Here is a 17,873-nt window from a genome sequence, read left to right on the forward strand (position 1 = left end):
ATTATGGACCGTAGATGTTGAAATCCCTAAATTTCTTGCAATTCCACTTTGAGAAACGTTGTTCTTGAACTGTTTGACTATTTGCTCACGCAGTTGTGGACAAAGGGGTTGTACCTCGCTCCATCCTTTCTTGTGAAAGACTGAGCATTTCTTGGGAAGCTGTTTTTATACCCAATCATGGCACCAACCTGTTCCCAATTAGCCTGCACACATGTGGGATGTTCCAAATAAGTGTTTGATGAGCATTCCTCAACTTTATCAGTATTTATTGCCCCCTTTCCCCTACTTCTTTGTCACGTGTTGCTGGCATCAAATCCTAAAGTTAATGATTATTTGCACACAAAAAAAAATGTTTATGAGTTTTAACATCAAATATATTGTCTTTGTAGCATATTCAACTGAATATGGGTTGAAAAGGATTTGCAAATCAACACAATTTCCCAACTCATATGGAAACGGGGTTCGTACATTTGAAGAGCGGTTCCACAGTTCCCAGCATGCATTGAGAAGGCCGACATAATAGTGTTGATGACGTGGTCTCTCTGTCAGTCCCATGTCAAAGAGCAGCAGACAGGATGTTGGCGGTCAAAACCAGGAGACAACTTCCTGCTCAGAGCGTGAGTAAGCAACGTCCTCCAGGCTTTTATTTTGACAAGCGCGCCCGCTTCCTGCCGATGACGCTCACGCGCTTCCAGTTCCAGAGTTCACGGACGAGCCGAGTCAGCTGCGAGGCTTTTCCGTGCACACGCGACTCTCCAAGGGCCCGCGGGGCTTTGGCTTCAACATCGTGGGGGGAAGTCGGGCGCAGGAGTTCCTGCAGGTCTACAGCGTCACGCCCGGAGGCCCGCCCAGTCTCAACCAAGGTACGTCGGCCGGGGGGGGCGGAAGCTCCGCCTCCTGACTCGCTTTTTTTTTTTTTTTGGTAATGACGGGTCCCGTGTGCCACGTCCCCAGCCGACATCCTGGTGTACATCAACGACACCTGCGTCCTGGGTCGCTCGCACAAGGAGGTGGTGGAGATGCTCAAGTCGGTCCCCATGGGTCAGAACGTGGACGTGGTTCTGAGGCGAGGGTACCCCATGCTCTACAACCCGGACGGATGCCCCAAACACAACCTGGACATGGTGCGCCCGCCGCTCAACACTAAGTCACTTTTTTGCTGGCATTTTGGTTCATATTTTTTGTTTAACCCAATTATCATGGAACTTGTTACTTAGTGCCATCTTATAAGTATACTAGCTGTTACCGCTAAAGTGCTAATGTTAGCATGCTAACATTTTTTAAGAGCATTTTGGCTAATTTTGTTTGTTTAACCCAATAATCATGGAACTCGTTACTTAGTGCCAACTTATAAGTATACTAGCTGTTACCGCTAAAGTGCTAATGTTAGCATGCTAACATTTTTTGCTAGCATTTTGGCTAATTTTGTTTGTTTAACCCAATTATCATGGAACTTGTTACTTAGTGCCATCTTATAAGTATACTAGCTGTTACCGCTAAAATGCTAATGTTAGCATTCTAACATTTTTTGCTAGCATTTTGGCTAATTTTGTTTGTTTAACCCAATTATCATGGAACTCGTTACCTAGTGCCATCTTATAAGTATACTATCTGTTACTGCTAAAGTGCTAATGTTAACATGCTAAAGTTGTTTTGCTAGCATTTGGGTTACTTTTGTTTGTTTAACCCAATAATCATGGAACTTGTTACTTAGTGCCATCTTATAAGTATACTAGCTGTTACCGCTAAAGTGCTAATGTTAGCATGCTAACATTTTTTTGCTAGCATTTTGGCTAATTTTGTTTGTTTAACCCGATAATCATGGAACTTGTTACTTAGTGCTATTTTATAAGTATAGTAGCTGTCACTGCTAAAGTGCTAATGTTAGCATGCTAGCATTTGGGCTAATTTTGTATGCTTAACCCAATTATCATGGAACTTGTTACTTAGTGCCATTATATAAGTATACTAGCTGTTACCGCTAAAGTCCTAATGTTAGCATGCTAACATTTTTTGCTAGCATTTTGGCTAATTTTGTTTGTTTAACCCAATTATCATGGAACTTGTTACTTAGTGCTATCACGCCAAATTTCTTCCCCCTACAAAAACCTTCCCCCCCGGAAGCCCCTCCAATGCCTGAAGGACCCCAATGAGAGCGGAACAATACCAAGTTATATGACTCTTAAGGGTTACAGCTGCAAAATTAGCGAAGCAAGAATAGATTGAAAGGTTAGCATGCTGGAATGCTAATATTTTTTCCTCACCGTTACTTTTCACCAATGACAATCAAGCTAATTATAATGCTTTTAAAACAGGTAGCGGTGTGGGCTGCTTTAAGGTCCTTCCACCCCCATTGGGGTCCTTCAAGCATTAACGCCAAATGTCTTCCGGGGGGAAGGTTTTTGTCGGGGGAAGAAATTTGGCGTGACAGTGCCATCTTATAAGTATACTAGCTGTTACCGCTAAAGTGCTAATGTTAGCATGCTAACTTTTTTTGCTTGCATTTTGGCTAATTTTTTTTTGTTTAACCCAATAATCATGGAACTCGTTACTTAGTGGCATCTTGAAGGCCTACTGAAACCCACTACTACCGACCACGCAGTCTGATTGTTTATATATCAATGATGAAATATTAACATTGCAACACATGCCAATACGGCCTTTTTAGTTTACTAAATTGCGATTTTAAATTTCCCGCGAAGTGTCCTGTTGAAAACGTTGTAGAATGCTGACGTGTACGCGTGACGTCATGGACTGTTAGGAAATATGAGCACTGCGCACACACACAGCTAAAAGTCGTCTGCTTTAACGGCATAATTACACAGTATTTTGGATATCTGTGTTGCTGAATCTTTTGCAATTTGTTCAATTAATAATGGAGAAGTCAAAGTAGAAAGATGGAGGTGGGAAGCTTTAGCCTTTAGCCACACAAACACATGGTGATTCCTTGTTTACAATTCCCGGAGGTGAAACTTTACTATGGATCAGAGCGAACATGGATCCCGACCAAATGTCAACCAGCAGTTTTCGGTGAGAAAGTTGTGGTAAAATGTCGCCTCTTACCGGAGATCAGCTGTGCTTGCGCCGTCCATACAGCTGCTGTCGACTTCTGGCCTCAACACACCCGTGGACAGACACCTCCGACTATCAGGTACTATTAATCTCACTAAAACACTAGCAACACAATAGAAGGATAAGGGATTTCCTAGAATTAACCTAGTAAATGTGTCTAAAAACATCAGAATCCGTCCCAATGCAATCGCGTTTTTTTTTTTTTTCACTTGATTTTTTTTTTTTTTTTTTTCTAGTCCTTCGCTATCAATATCCTCGGCCACGAATCTTTCATCCTTGCTCAAATTAATGGGAATATTGTCGTTTTCTCGGTCCGAATAGCTTTTTGTTGGAGGCTCTGTCACGCCAAATTTCTTCCCCCCTACAAAAACCTTCCCCCCGAAAGAAACTACTTGAAGGACCCCAATGAGGGTGGAAGGACCTTAAAGCACCCCACACAACTGCCTGTTTTAAAAGCATTATAATTGGCTGATCGTCATTGGTGAAAAATAACGGTGAGGAAAAAATATTAGCATTCCAGCATGCCAACCTTTTAAGCTATTTTTGCTTTGCTAATTTTGCAGCTGTAACCCTTAAGAGTCATATAACTTGGTATTGTCACGCCCTCATTGGGGTCCTTCAGGCATTGGAGGGGCTGTCACGCCAAATTTCTTCCGGAGGGAAGGTTTTTGTAGGGGGGAAGAAATTTGGCGTGACAGCTCCCATTAAAAACAATGTGAGGATGTGAGGAGCCATCAACTGGTGACGTCATCGTCTGCTACTTCCGGTAAAGGCAAGGCTTTTTTTATTAGCGACCAAAAGTTGCAAACTTTATCGTGAATGTTCTCTACTAAATCCTTCCAGCAAAAATATGACAATATCGCGAAATGATCAAGTATGACACATAGAATGGACCTGCTATCCCCGTTTAAATAACAAAATCTCATTTCAGTAGGCCTTTTTGGTTTACTAAATTGCAATTTTAAATTCCCCGTGAAGTATCCCGCTGAAAACGTCGCGGTATGATGACGCATGCGTTTGACGTCACCGGTTGTAGTGGACATTATTTTCCAGCCCGATCCCAGCTAAAAGTAGTCTGCTTTAATCGCATAATTACACAGTATTCTGGACATCTTTGTTGCTGAATCTTTTGCAATTTGTTCAATTAATAATGGAGACGTCAAATAAGAAAGATGTAGGTAAGAAGCGGTGTATTGCAGCTGCCTTTAGCAACACAAACACAGCCAGAGTTTCCTTGTTTCCTTGTTTAAAATTCCCGAAGGAGAAGCTTTACTATGGAACAGAGCGGTCAAGCGAACATGGATCTCTACCACATGTGAACCGGCAGGTTTCGGTGAGAAAATTGTGGTGATAAGTCGGCTCTTACCGTAGACATGAGCGGAGCTTGCGTCCTCCTGCAGCTGTGTGACTTCCCTCAGAGACACTGGCGGTCACCACACCCGTGGCCACACCCCTCCGACTTTCAGGTACCATATAATCTCACTAAAACACTAGTAACACAATAAGCAGGGAATTATCCTAATAAATGTGTCTAATAACATCTGAATCGCTCCCACTGCCCTCGCCTTTTTTTTTAATCATATTTTTTTAAACTTTTTTTTTCTTTTTTCTAGTCTTTCACTCTCACTATCCTCATCCACGAATCTTTCATCCTCGCTCAAATTAATGGGGAAATCGTCGCTTTCTCGGTCCGAATGGCTCTAGCTGCTGGTGGCCATGATTGTAAACAATGTGAGGATGTGAGGAGCTCTACAACCCGTGACGTCACGCGCACATCGTCTGCTACTTCCGGTACAGGCAAGGCTTTTTATTAGCGACCAAAAGTTGCGAACTTTATCGTGGATGTTCTCTACTAAATCCTTTCAGCAAAAATATGGCAATATCGCGAAATGATCAAGTATGACACATAGAATGGACCTGCTATCCCCGTTTAAATAAGAAAATCTCATTTCAGTAGGCCTTTAAAAGTATGCTAGCTGCTCCTGTTAGAGCGTTAATGTTAGCACGCTAACAATTTTTTGCTAGCATTTTGGCTAATTTTGTTTGTTTAACCCAAAAACCGTGGAATTCGTTACTTAGTGCCATCTTACAAGTAGGCTCGCTGTTCCCGTTGCCGTATTAACGTTAGCATGCTAAAGTTTTTTTGATAGCATTTTGGTTCACTTTGTTTGTTTTACCCAATAATCACGGATCAACGTCAACATCAACGCGCCACTTTTTCGCCCCGGTCACATGATGGCTTGACTCCTCCCCACAGCCGCAGACTCCTCCCCCCAAGCAAAATCGCCGGCCGCTGACCTACAGCCACGTGGAGGACGCCGGAAGCTGCTGCTCAGGTCAGCAAAACTTTGACACACTCCTTCTTCCTGTCTTTGAGGCCTTTATGTCCCTACAGGACTCCCCCAAGTGCCGCCTTCCTATTCAACCCAGCCAATGACCAATGGGCTGACAGGCCCGCCCACTCCCACTTCCTTTGAACCCCCTGTGGCTCCTCCTACTCCCGCAGAGAGGATGTCGGCCAATCACAGCGACTCCGGCAGTAGCGCCCGAAGGTGAGCGAAACGTTAGCATAGCCTTTCATGTGGTTTGGTCCACCAGGGGGCGCCGTTAACCTGCCCCGCCCCGTTTTGAACAGGTCTTCTGTGATTGGCTACAACAGCAGCACCCTTCCCACCCTCTCCTCCACCTTCCTCCAGCGCCAGAGCTCCAAGTCTTCAGAGAGCGACTTGTCCACGTCCACCCTCCCAATCACATCCACATCCTCCCAGGCGCTCTCCAATTTCACTCAGCCAGAGACTCCGCCTCCCGGTGGCCCCGCCCCGCGGCCCATGATGCCGCAGACATGCCTCCCCCCCACGTCGCCTCGGGAAATCCCATCCTGCGGTTTCAACGGGTGCCCGGCCAACCACCAAGTGCCGCCGCCGGCCCCCCGTGGGACCGCCTATGCTGCAGGGTCGCCTCCCGCTGGCGAGCTGGTGCCCGTGGCGCTGGGACGCTGCAATGGCGGGGGTCTGGGTTTCAGCATCACGGCGGGTGGGCCGGGGGGTCAGCTGGCTGTGGTGAGACGGGTCTGGGACCGCAGGCAGTGTCCCTCGCTACAGGCCGGGGACGCGGTGGTCAAGATCAACGGCGCCGATGTGCAGAACCTCAGTTTCTCCCAGGTTAGACCACCTTGGCTTCCATGACGACATGAAGACTCACTTCCGGTGTTTGATCACTCAGGTCCAAAAGGTTCTGCAGGAACACTCTAAAAAGGGGGACATGGTTCTGCTGGTACACAGACGAGGTACTTATTGAGTATTGTTTCATCGAACTTTTCATGGCTGACATTTGTCCCTCCCACAGCTCCGGTGGTCACACCCAACTTGTATAAGCCCCTCCCCTCGCCACATGGCCTCACCAGCCCCAAATCCCCGCCCTCAACTTCTACCGATTTGCCTTCTCCTTCTTCCGGGGCCTTGGTGGGGGGCGTGCCCCCGCTCAGCCAGGCAGGCTTGGCCATGGAGGCCCCCCAGGAAGGGCACCTCCCAGCCGCAGGTAACGCCCTCATATAGGCTCCTCCTACAAACCCCGTTTCCATATGAATTGGGAAATTGGCTGCAACACGTGCCAAAGTAGTTGGGAAAGGGCATGTTCACCACTGTGTTACATCACCTTTTCTTTTAAAAACACTCAATAAACGTAGCGACGAACTGTATTTAGTGCAGTGGTTCTTAACCTGGGTTCGATCGAACCTTAGGGGTTCGGTGAGTCGGCCTCAGGGGTTCGGCGGAGCCAGTAAAGACACACCCGACTCATCCATACTTGCCAGTCTTGAGACCTCCGAATTCGGGAGATGTGGGGAGTGGGGGCGGGCGTGGTTGAGGTGGGCTAGGTTTGGTGGTAGCGAGGGTGTATATTGTAGATTCCGGAAGAGTTAGTGCTGCAAGGGTTTCTAAGTATTTGTTACGTTATGTTACAGTGCGAATGTTCTCGCCAAATGTGTTTGTCATTCTTGTTTGGTGTGGGTTCATAGTGTGGTGCGTATTTGTAACAGTGTTAAAGTTGTTTATATGGCCACCCTCAGTGTGACCTGTATGGCCGTTGACCAAGTATGCCTTGCATTCACTTATGTGTGTGTAAAAGCCACATAAATGACGTGAATGTGCCGACACGCCGTTTGTATGGAGGAAAATCGGACGAGAATGGTTGCCCCGGGAGATTTTCGGGAGGGGCACTGGAATTCGGGATTCTCCCGGAAAAATCTGGAGGGTTGGCAAGTATTGACTCATCGTGTAAAAATAAAAACTTCTCCATATCGGTTTATCATGGATACGGCAACAGCAGAAGTCAGGTGTGTAAGTTGTTGTGAGTTCATGCACGGTTCATTTTGTACACCAGGAAAAAAAAACATGTAACTTTGTCTTGAATTTGAAAAAAAATAATAAGAATTTCACAAAAGACGGGTTTTTCGGTGAATGCGCGTATGAAACTGGTGGGGTTCGGAACCTCCAACAAGGTGAAGAACCACTGATTTAGTGACAGTGGTTTTCTGAAGTGTTTCTGAACCCATGTGGTGATATCCTTTAGAGATTGATGTCGGTTTTTGATACAGTACTGTCTGAGGGATCTGTTTATATTTACATCCAACACAATTTCCCAACTCATATGGAAACGGGGTTTGTACATGACCTCAAGTTGCTGTTTCTTTGGACCCCGCCCTTTCATGTGTCCGTGTCCCCCCCAGGGGCGGTCCCTACTCAGACCTCCAACGGCCCCCCCGTCTCAGGCCTCATCCAAAGCACCAGCTTCCTGGACTCCGTTCCCGTCACCCTGACCCTTGAGCCCCGCGACCTGCAGGGGGCGGAGGAGAGTGCGGCGGGGCCCGTCAGAGGGGCGGCCGCCGCCAAGGACGCCAGGGTTGGCAGGACAGTGGAGGTGGAGCTTAGGCGGCGGCCCGGCGAAGGCTTTGGATTCGTCATCGCCTCCCAGGAAATCAACCGGGGCGGTGAGTCGCTCGTCTCCGCGTCAACTTTGACCTTCCGTGCAAAAAGGGATTTAATTTGGGAATGTTGTTGACGTTTGTCAGGTGGTTCGGCTTGAGTTTAGGGGGCGTGGCCTCACAGATTATTGCACACACAAGTCAGTGCGTCAGCCTCTCCCACCTCACAAGTGGGCCCGCCCCCTCAGCCAGCTGCTTTTTCTCAGCTGAATAACACACACACACGCACCTAGACCTTGGCGCAGGTTTTTAGGGTCTGGTTTGTGAACTCATCATGTTGGAGCGGCTGCAGTCTCTTCTGAAGACGGTCAAGGACTGGAAACGTAAGTCCCTGTGTGTGTGTGTTGTCGCTCAGAGATCCTCCAGGAGGATGTCGCACTCTATCCAAAACCACCCGGTGAGGATCTTTGAGCATGTGATGATAAAGGGAATATTTAGTGGGCGGAGTCTCGTCTGAAGTTCCTGTTTTTGTGCAAAGATACTTTTAATGACTGGCACACTTGATACGTATAGTTCTAGAGTCGGGTATAACGTGTGTGTGTGTGTATAGTGAAGTGTGTCACGAGTGCAAAGAGGTTCAAACATTCCAGAGCGCTGATAAAGAGCAGGGAGCGTGAGAGAGAGAGAGTCAAGTTAATCTTTTATTTATCGACCTGTTTTATGCATCTTTTATCATGTTAGCCACCAGAGACGCGCTCAACAAGTCCGCCTGACTTGGTGACAACAGCTGGATTAGCACACACTTCTACCATCCTAGTCGCTGCCGTTGTGTCCTTGGGCAAGACACTTTACCCACCAGCTCCCACTGGTTTAAATGTGACTTAGATATTGGGTTTCACTATGTAAAAGCACTTTGAGTCACTAGAGGAAAGCACTGTATAAATACAGTGGGGCAAAAAAGTATTTAGTCAGCCACAAGTTCTCCCACTTAAAATGATGACAGAGGTCTGTCATTTTCATCATAGGTACACTTCAACTGTGAGAGACAGAATGTGAAAAAAAAATCCGGGAATACACATTGTAGGAATTTTAAATAATTTGTTTGTAATTTATGGTGGAAAATAAGTATTTGGTCAACAATTCAAAGTTCTCACTGATGGAAGGAGGTTTTGGCTCAAAATCTCACGATACATGGCCCCATTCAGTCTTTCCTTAACACGGATCAATCGTCCTGTCCCCTTAGCAGAAAAACAGCCCCAAAGCATGATGTTTCCACCCCCATGCTTCACAGTAGGTATGGTGTTCTTGGGATGCAACTCAGTATTCTTCTTCCTCCAAACACGACGAGTTGAGTTTATACCAAAATGGATACATGGATGATACAGCAGAGGATTGGGAGAATGTCATGTGGTCAGATGAAAGCAAAATAGAACTTTTTGGTATAAACTCAACACGTCGTGTTTGGAGGAAGAAGAATACTGAGTTGCATCCCAAGAACACCATACCTACTGTGAAGCATGGGGGTGGAAACATCATGTTTAGGGGCTGTTTTTCTGCTAAGGGGACAGGACGATTGATCCGTGTTAAGGAAAGAATGAATGGGGCCATGTATCGTGAGATTTTGAGCCAAAACCTCGTTCCATCAGTGAGAGCTTTGAATGGTTGACCAAATACTTATTTTCCACCATAATTTACAAATAAATTCTTTAAAATTCCTGGATTTTTTTTTCACATTCTGTCTCTCACAGTTGAAGTGTACCTATGATGAAAATTACAGACCTCTGTCATCATTTTAAGTGGGAGAACTTGCACAATCGGTGGCTGACTAAATACTTTTTTTGCCCCACTGTATAACTCACTTCACTTCACTTCACTTCACTTCACTTCACTTCACTTCACTTCACACACACACGCCGGGGGAAGGAGAAAACAGACGCTGTAAGGCAGGGGCCCTCAATAGGCAACGTATGGTCCCCAACAAAGCTTTTTTTTTTGGCCCCACCAAAAATCCCCCAAAAATGAGTCTCTCAGGAGAAGTGTAGAAAAGAAATTACCGTATTTTCTGGACTAAAATCCGCACCTAGAAATGTCCGATAATGGCTTTTTTGCCGATATCTGATATTTTCCAACTCTTAATTACCGATTCTGATATCAACCGATACTGATATATACAGTCGTGGAATTAACACATTATTATGCCTAACTTTGTTGTGATGCCCTGCTGGATGCATTGTGGTGGAATTGTCCGAAACTTAACTGCAAACAAAGTGGTTTTAGTACAAAAGTTTTATTTACCAAATATCAAAAAGTACAGGTTGGATTATTTTGCCCATGCAGACAGACATTATCCGCCAGAGTATCCAGAATCAAACGAAAACATGCAAATCATATCAAATGTTGGTCGTCTAGCTTTTTATATGATTCCCTCATGTGTCAAGATCTTTTTGTTTTGCAACTGCTGGCTCCAAACAATCGTGGATATCTTAGTCATAACAAACAGCCATCACATTTTGTAGACTGGTTGGCGCGACCCCAAATTCAACTTTCCCCTACATATCCCTTGGTTCTGAATGGAAAAAAGAAAAGAGCAGACCTCTTAAAGCTTTTTGACGGATTTTCTTTTAGGATTTCAACAGACACAAAATATGGTATAAAGTCAGAAATTCCACTACAGCATTAAACAATGTAAGAAGGTTTTCCAAAATAAATCAACTCAACTTCATCCATCCATCCATTAACTACCGCTTATCCCTTTCGGGGTCGCGGGGGGGCGTTGGTGCCTATCTCAGCTGCAATTGGGCGGAAAGCGGGGTACACCCTGGAAAAGTCGCCACCTCATCGCAGGGCCAACCCAAATAGACAGACAACATTCACACTCAAATTCACACATGCATCCATCCATTTTCTACCGCTTATTCCCTTTCAGGGTTGCGGGGGGCGCTGGAGCCTATCTCAGCTACAATCGGGCAGAAGGCGGTGTACACCCTGGACAAGTCGCCACCTCATCGCAGGGCCAACACAGATAGACAGACAACATTCACACTCAAATTCACACATGCATCCATCCATTTTCTACCGCTTATTCCCTTTCAGGGTTGCGGGGGGGTGCTGGAGCCTATCTCAGCTGCAATCCAGTGGAAAGCGGGGTACACTCTGGACAAGTTGCCACCTCATCACAGGGCCAACACAGATAGACAAACAACATTCACACTCACATCCATCCATCCATCCATCCATCCATCCATCCATCCATCCATCCTGTTTTTTTTACCGCTTATCCCTTTCAAGGTCGCGCGAGGGGGGATGCTAGAGTCTATCTCAGCTACAATTGGGCGGAAGGCCGAGTACACCCTGGACAAGTCGCTACCTCATCGGAGGGCCAACACAGATAAACAGACAACATTCACACTCACATTCACACATCCATCCATCCATTTTTTACCGCTTATCCCTTTCGGGGTCCCGCAGGGGTGGGGTGCTGGAGCCTATCTCAGCTGGAATCGGGCGGAAGGCGGCGTACACCCTGGACAAGTAGCCATCTCATCGCAGGGCTAACACAGATGGACAGACAACATTCACACTCACATTCACACATCCATCCATCCATTTTATACCGCTAATTCCCTTTCGGGGTCGCGGGGGGTGCTGTAGCCTATCTCAGATGCAATCGGGCGGAAGGCGCCGTACACTCTGGACAAGTCGCAACCTCATTACAGGGCCAACACAGATAGACAGACAACATTCACACTCACATTCACACATCCATCCATCCATTTCCTACCGCTTATCCCTTTCAGGGTCGCGCGCAGGAGGGGGTGAGGGGGTGCTGGAGCCTATCTCAGCTGAAATCGGGCGGAAGGCCCTGTACACCCTGGACAAGTCACCATCTCATCGCAGGGCCAACACAGATAGAGAGACAACATTCACACACCAGGGCCAATTTTGTGTTGCCAATCAACCTATCCCCAGGTGCATGTCTTTGGCTTTGGAAAAGACTCCTGGAATTTTTTTAATTTTTTTTTAAAACTCCGACCCTGAAAAAAAATGGGCATCAGGATAAAATGCCCATTTTCAACATGTCTCAAAACAGCAGCTTGGAATTTGGGACATGCTCTCCCTGAGAGAGCATGAGGAGGTTGAGGTGGACGGGGTTTGGGGGAGGTGTTGAGGTGTGTGTTGGTGTGTGTGGGGTTGGGGGTAGTGGGTAATTAGTGCTGCAAGGGGTTCTGGGTATTTGTTCTGTTGTGTTTATGTTGTGTTACGGTGCGGATGTTCTCCCGAAATGTGTTTGTCATTCTTGTTTGGTGTGGGTTCACAGAGTGGCGCATATTTGTAACAGTGTTAAAGTTGTTTATACGGCCACCCTCAGTGTGACCTGTATGGCTGTTGACCAGTATGCATTGATTCACTTGTGTGTGTAAAAAGCCGTAGATACCTTAAAGGCAGTGCCTTTAAGGTTTATTGGCGCACAGCGGCATTTTAAAAAGTCATAGATTTTACTTTTTGAAACCAATACCGATAATTTCCCATGTCACGTTTTAAAGCATTTATAGGCCGATAATATCGGCAGTCAGATATTATCAGACATTTCTATCCGCACCCACTAAATTTTAGAAGAGTGATAAGTTACAGGTTAATACGTTGTGAAATGAGTTGTTTACCCTTAAGATTTTGTAAATGTTTATTTCCATACCTTAATTGTTTCCAAACGGTGTCTGTAACACTGCAGTAAAATGGCTGATCAAACAAAACAGAAGTCATTGTCATGGACTCGCTAGCTGCGCAAGCTAGCTCTCCATTTAGCTAAACAGACTCAGTCACTCCACAGTAACGTTTTGGTGAATTTACCGAGGAATTTGTGAATTTGAAATTATATAAAAAGAATGCCGTTGTAAGTTGATAATACTAACACGGACACTCGTAAACGTGTTAGCGTATTAGCTAATGATAAAGACGCTAGCTTTTCTACATTACGATAGCATGTACAAACATGCATGAAAACACTCATTTAGACATCACACATGGGACGGTTAAGTAAGTAAGAATTGTTTTAGTTATATTGTAAAATTTACTTGTAATATATTTATTATGGCTGTCAACGAAGAAAAATCCACTAATTAGCCGCTCTGTCGTATAAGTTGCAGGGTTTAAAGTATAGGAAAAAAGTAGCAGCTTAGAGTCCGGAATCTACGGTAGCTTAGCTTAGCATTGGAAAACTGCTAGCCGAGCTTAGCACAGTGAAGACACCGCAGTGGAAGATTTTGCTTAGTACAAAAGGATAAAAGGTGAAAAAAGCTAGCCGAGCTTAATGAAAGGAGTTAAAGGAAGCAAAAAAAAACCCTGCTAGCTTAGCATAAAAAATGACAGGGAAAATAACTGGCTTAGCTTAGCAATAACATTGGAAGCAAGGGGAAACTGCTAGCATAGCTTAGCACAGACAACATAAAAAGGCTTCGTTGAGCTCAAACACCAAAAAACATAGTAAATCAACATTTACCATGAATTGATTAACTTGAACCCCGACTTAAACAAGTTGAAAAATGTATTCGGGTGTTACCATTTATTGGTCAATTGTACGGAATATGTAGTGTACTGTGCAAACTACTAATAAAAGTCTCAATCAATCACCGGAAGTAAAAATAAACTAATGTAGAATAGCATAGACCAGGCCTGGGCAATTATTTTGACTCGGGGGGCCAAATTTAGTGACAACAGTGTGTCTGGGGGCCGGTATATCTATTTTTAGGAACACTAAAAAAATCAACTCAGTATAATGTCTGATTGAATGCTAAAAACCTGATGACAGACCGCCTTAAAAAACGGAAGGGAATTTTAAATTTGTTTACTGAATGAGACAACCAGAATGCACATGTAAATAAAGAATGCGGGATTTACAATAATAACTACGAAGGATAAAACACTGAATATTGACAACATATGAACGTCACCTACCCTCTCCATCCACATATTTTACAATCAAGCGAAATGCAACAAACACAGCAAAATGAACGTAAAGGGTAAAAAAAAAAAAACCTTGTACAATCTGATGTATCACTAAGCTTTAAAACTTTGTTTTAAAAATCTAACTTCCGTGTCCCTGACACCCGCATTTCAGGCTGACACTGTGGAAACGCTCCCCACCCACACTGCTTGGTGCCTCGTTTGAGCTGCTGTGACTTATATTAGTGGTTCTCAAATGGGAGTACGCGCATACTTGGCAACCCTCCCGGATTTTCCGGGAGACTCCCAAAATTCAGCGCCTCTCCTGAAAACCTCCCGGGACAAATTTTCTCCTGAAAATCTCCCGAAATTCAGGTTGAGATGGAGGCCACGCCCCCTCCAGCTCCATGCGGACCCGAGTGACGTGTCGAGAGCCTGTTTTCACGTCCGCTTTCCCACGATATAAACAGAGTGCCTGGCCAATGACGTTATAACTGTAGAATGATCGAGGGCGAGTTCTTGGTTTCTTATGTGGGTTTATTGTTAGGCAGTTTTATTAACGTCCTCCCAGCGCAGTACCGTAAAGCAGTTCGTCTGCCGTAAACAGCAATGTTGTGACACTCTTAAACAGGACAATACTGCATGCATATGTGACAATAACATCTACGGCTTTTAGAGCAGTGGTTCTCAACCTTTTTTCAGAGATGTACCCCCCGTGAACATTTTTTTAATTGAAGTACCCCCTAATCAGACCAAAGCATTTTTGTTTAAAAAAAAAAAAGATAAAGAAGTAAAATACAGCACTATGTCATCAGTTTCTGATTTATTAAATTGTATAACAGTGCAAAATATTGCTCATTTGTAGTGGTCTTTCTTGAACTATTTGGGAAAAAAAGATGTAAAATAACTAAAAACTTGTTGAAAAATAATCAAGTGATTCGATTATAAAGATTTCTACACATACTTCTATGAGTTGGCGACTTGTCCAGGGTGTACCCCGCCTTCCACCCGATTGTAGCTGAGATAGTCACCAGCGCCCTCCGCGACTTCAAAGGTAATAAGCGGTAGATAATGGATGGATGGATAGCTGTAAACATACTCCTCCCCTCTTAACCACGTCCCCCAACACCTACCTCCCGAAATCGGAGGTCTCACGGTTGGCAAGTATGGGTACGCGTACCCCTCGGTACTAAGGGGTATGTGATAAAAAAATATATAAATATTCTAAAATTAGCAACAATTCAAAAATCCTTTATAAATATATTTATTGAATAATACTTTAACAAAACATGAATGTAAATTCATAAACTGTGAAAATAAATTACACAAATGCAATATTCAGTGTTGACAGCTAGATTTTTTGTGGACATGTTCCATAAATCCATCCATCCATCCATTTTCTACCGCTTATTCCCTTTTGGGGTCGCGGGGGGCGCTGGCACCTATCTCAGCTACAATCGGGCGGAAGTCGTGGTACACCCTGGACATAAATATTGATGTTAAAGATTTTTTTTTTGTGAAGAAATGTTTAGAATGAAGTTCATGAATCCAGATGGATCTCTATTACAATCTCCAAAGAGGGCACTTTAAGTTGATGATTACTTCTATGTGTAGAAATCTTTATTTATAATTGAATCACTTGTTTATTTTTCAACAAGTTTTTATAGTCCAAGAAAGACCACTACAAATGAGCAATATTTTGCACTGTTATACAATTTAATAAATCAGAAACTGATGACATATTGCTGTATTTTACTTCTTTATCTCTTTTTTTTACAACCAAAAATGATTTGCTCTGATTAGGGGGTACTTGAATTAAAAAAAATGTCCACAGGGGGTACATCACTGAAAAAAGGTTGAGAACCACTGAATAGTAACTAGAACATCATGCAAAAGTGCAGATTCCAACCAATGAAATACTTTGTATAGTTCAAGACTTACGGTCATTAGAAAACATGAGTGCACATCATAACTGCAGCTACAGTTTCTATCTTAAAAATCTAAAAAAAATATTTGGGAATGTCCGGCGGGCCAGATTGAAAAGCTTAAAGGGGAACATTATCACCAGACCTATGTAAGCGTCAATATATACCTTGATGTTGCAGAAAAAGGACCATATATTTTTTAACCGATTTCCGAACTCTAAATGGGTGAATTTTGGCGAATTAAACGCCTTTCTGTTTAACAATCTTGGAGCGATGACGTCAGTACGTGACGTTGCCTAGGTAAGAAAGACACCATTTTCATTTTCAACACATTACCAACACCGGGTCTCAGCTCTGTTAGTTTCCGTTTTTTCGAATATTTTTTGGAACCTTGGAGACATCATGCCTCGTCGGTGTGTTGTCGGAGTGTGTAACAACACTAATAGGGAGGGATTCAAGTTGCACCACTGGCCCGAAGATGCGAAAGTGGCCAGAAATCTGCCGCCAGACCCCCATTGAATGTGCCAGAGTGTCTGCACATTTTACCGGCGATGACAGACATGGAACAGAGATGTATGGATAACCTGCAGATGCATTTGCAACGATAAAGTCAACGAAATCACAAAGGTGAGTTTTGTTGATGTTGTTGACTTATGTGCTAATCAGAGATATTTGGTCGTGACGTGACTGCCAGCTAATCGATGCTAACATGCTATTTAGACTAACTGTATGTACATTTGAAACTATATTACGTTTCCTTCCACCCACATTTAATGTGAAAAAAACGCTTACCAATCGACGGATTTAAGTTGCTCCAGTGTCACAAGATGCGAAAGTCCTGATCGTTTGGTCCGCACATTTTACCGGCGATGCTAACGCAGCTATTCGGCCATGGCCGAATAGCGTCAACAGCTATTCGCTGAATAGCTTCAGTTTCTTCTTCAATACGTTCATACTCCAACCATCCGTTTCAATACATGTGTAATCTGTTGAATCGCTTAAAGGGGAACATTATCACAATTTCAAAAGGGTTAAAAACAATAAAAATCAGTTCCCAGTGGCTTGTTGTATTTTTTGAATTTTTTTTCAAAATTTTACCGGTCCCGGAATATCCCTAAATAAAGCTTTAAAGTGCCTTATTTTCGCTATCTTCGAAACCACTATCCGTTTCCCTGTGACATCATACAGGGCTGCTAATACAAACAACATGGCGGTTACCACAGCAAGATATAGCAAAATTTAGCTCGGATTCAGACTCGGATTTCAGCGGCTTAAGCGATTCAACAGATTACGCATTTATTTAAACAGATGGTCGGAGTATGGAGGGAGATAGCGAAAACAAAATTGAAAAAGAAATCGAAGCTATTGAGCGAAAAGCTATTAACGCTATTCGGCCATAGCGTGGGTGTACCTAATGAAGTGGCCCATAGCATGGCTGCCTTATTAGCATCGCCGGTAAAATGTGCAGAGCAGACCAAACGATCAGGACTTTCGCATCTTGTGACACTGGAGCAACTTAAACCCGTCGATTGGTAAGTGTTTGTTTCGCATTAAATGTGGGTATCTAGTTTCAAATGTACATACAGCTAGCGTAAATAGCATGTTAGCATCGATTAGCGTAGCATGTTAGCATCGAATAGCTGGCAGTCATGCCGTGACCAAATATGTCTGATTAGCACATAAGTCAACAACATCAACAAAACTCACCTTTGTGATTTCGTTGACTTAATCGTTGCAAATGCATCTGCAGGTTATCCATACATCTCTGTGCCATGTCTGTCTTAGCATCGCCGGTCAAATGTGAAGACACTTTGGTACATTCAATGGGGGTCTGGCGGCAGATTTCTTGCCAGTGGTGCAACTTGAATCCCTCCCTGTTAGTGTTGTTACACCCTCCGACAACACACCGACGAGGCATGATGTCTCCAAGGTTCTAAAAAATAGTCGAAAAAATGGAAAATAACAGAGCTGAGACCCGGTGTTTGTAATGTGAAAATGAGTATGGCGGGTGTGTT

At 44.2% G+C, this 17,873-nt stretch overlaps 1 protein-coding gene across 5 annotated transcripts in view; it reads left to right on the forward strand.

The window, feature by feature from the left end:
• magixa (MAGI family member, X-linked a) overlaps nt 1–17,873 on the forward strand; it is a 60,373-nt gene that overhangs the window by 15,075 nt on the left and 27,425 nt on the right. For all 5 annotated transcript variants that reach the window (XM_061889063.1, XM_061889065.1, XM_061889060.1 and 2 more), the window contains exons 8-16: nt 550–617; nt 696–863; nt 955–1,124; nt 5,330–5,408; nt 5,468–5,624; nt 5,708–6,233; nt 6,295–6,358; nt 6,418–6,609; nt 7,799–8,059. In XM_061889063.1, coding sequence (XP_061745047.1) covers nt 550–617; nt 696–863; nt 955–1,124; nt 5,330–5,408; nt 5,468–5,624; nt 5,708–6,233; nt 6,295–6,358; nt 6,418–6,609; nt 7,799–8,059 — 1,685 coding nt within the window. The remainder of the gene's footprint in view (nt 1–549; nt 618–695; nt 864–954; nt 1,125–5,329; nt 5,409–5,467; nt 5,625–5,707; nt 6,234–6,294; nt 6,359–6,417; nt 6,610–7,798; nt 8,060–17,873) is intronic.

This window comes from Nerophis ophidion, linkage group LG27 (genome assembly GCF_033978795.1).
Source record: "Nerophis ophidion isolate RoL-2023_Sa linkage group LG27, RoL_Noph_v1.0, whole genome shotgun sequence".
Lineage (NCBI taxonomy): Eukaryota > Metazoa > Chordata > Actinopteri > Syngnathiformes > Syngnathidae > Nerophis > Nerophis ophidion.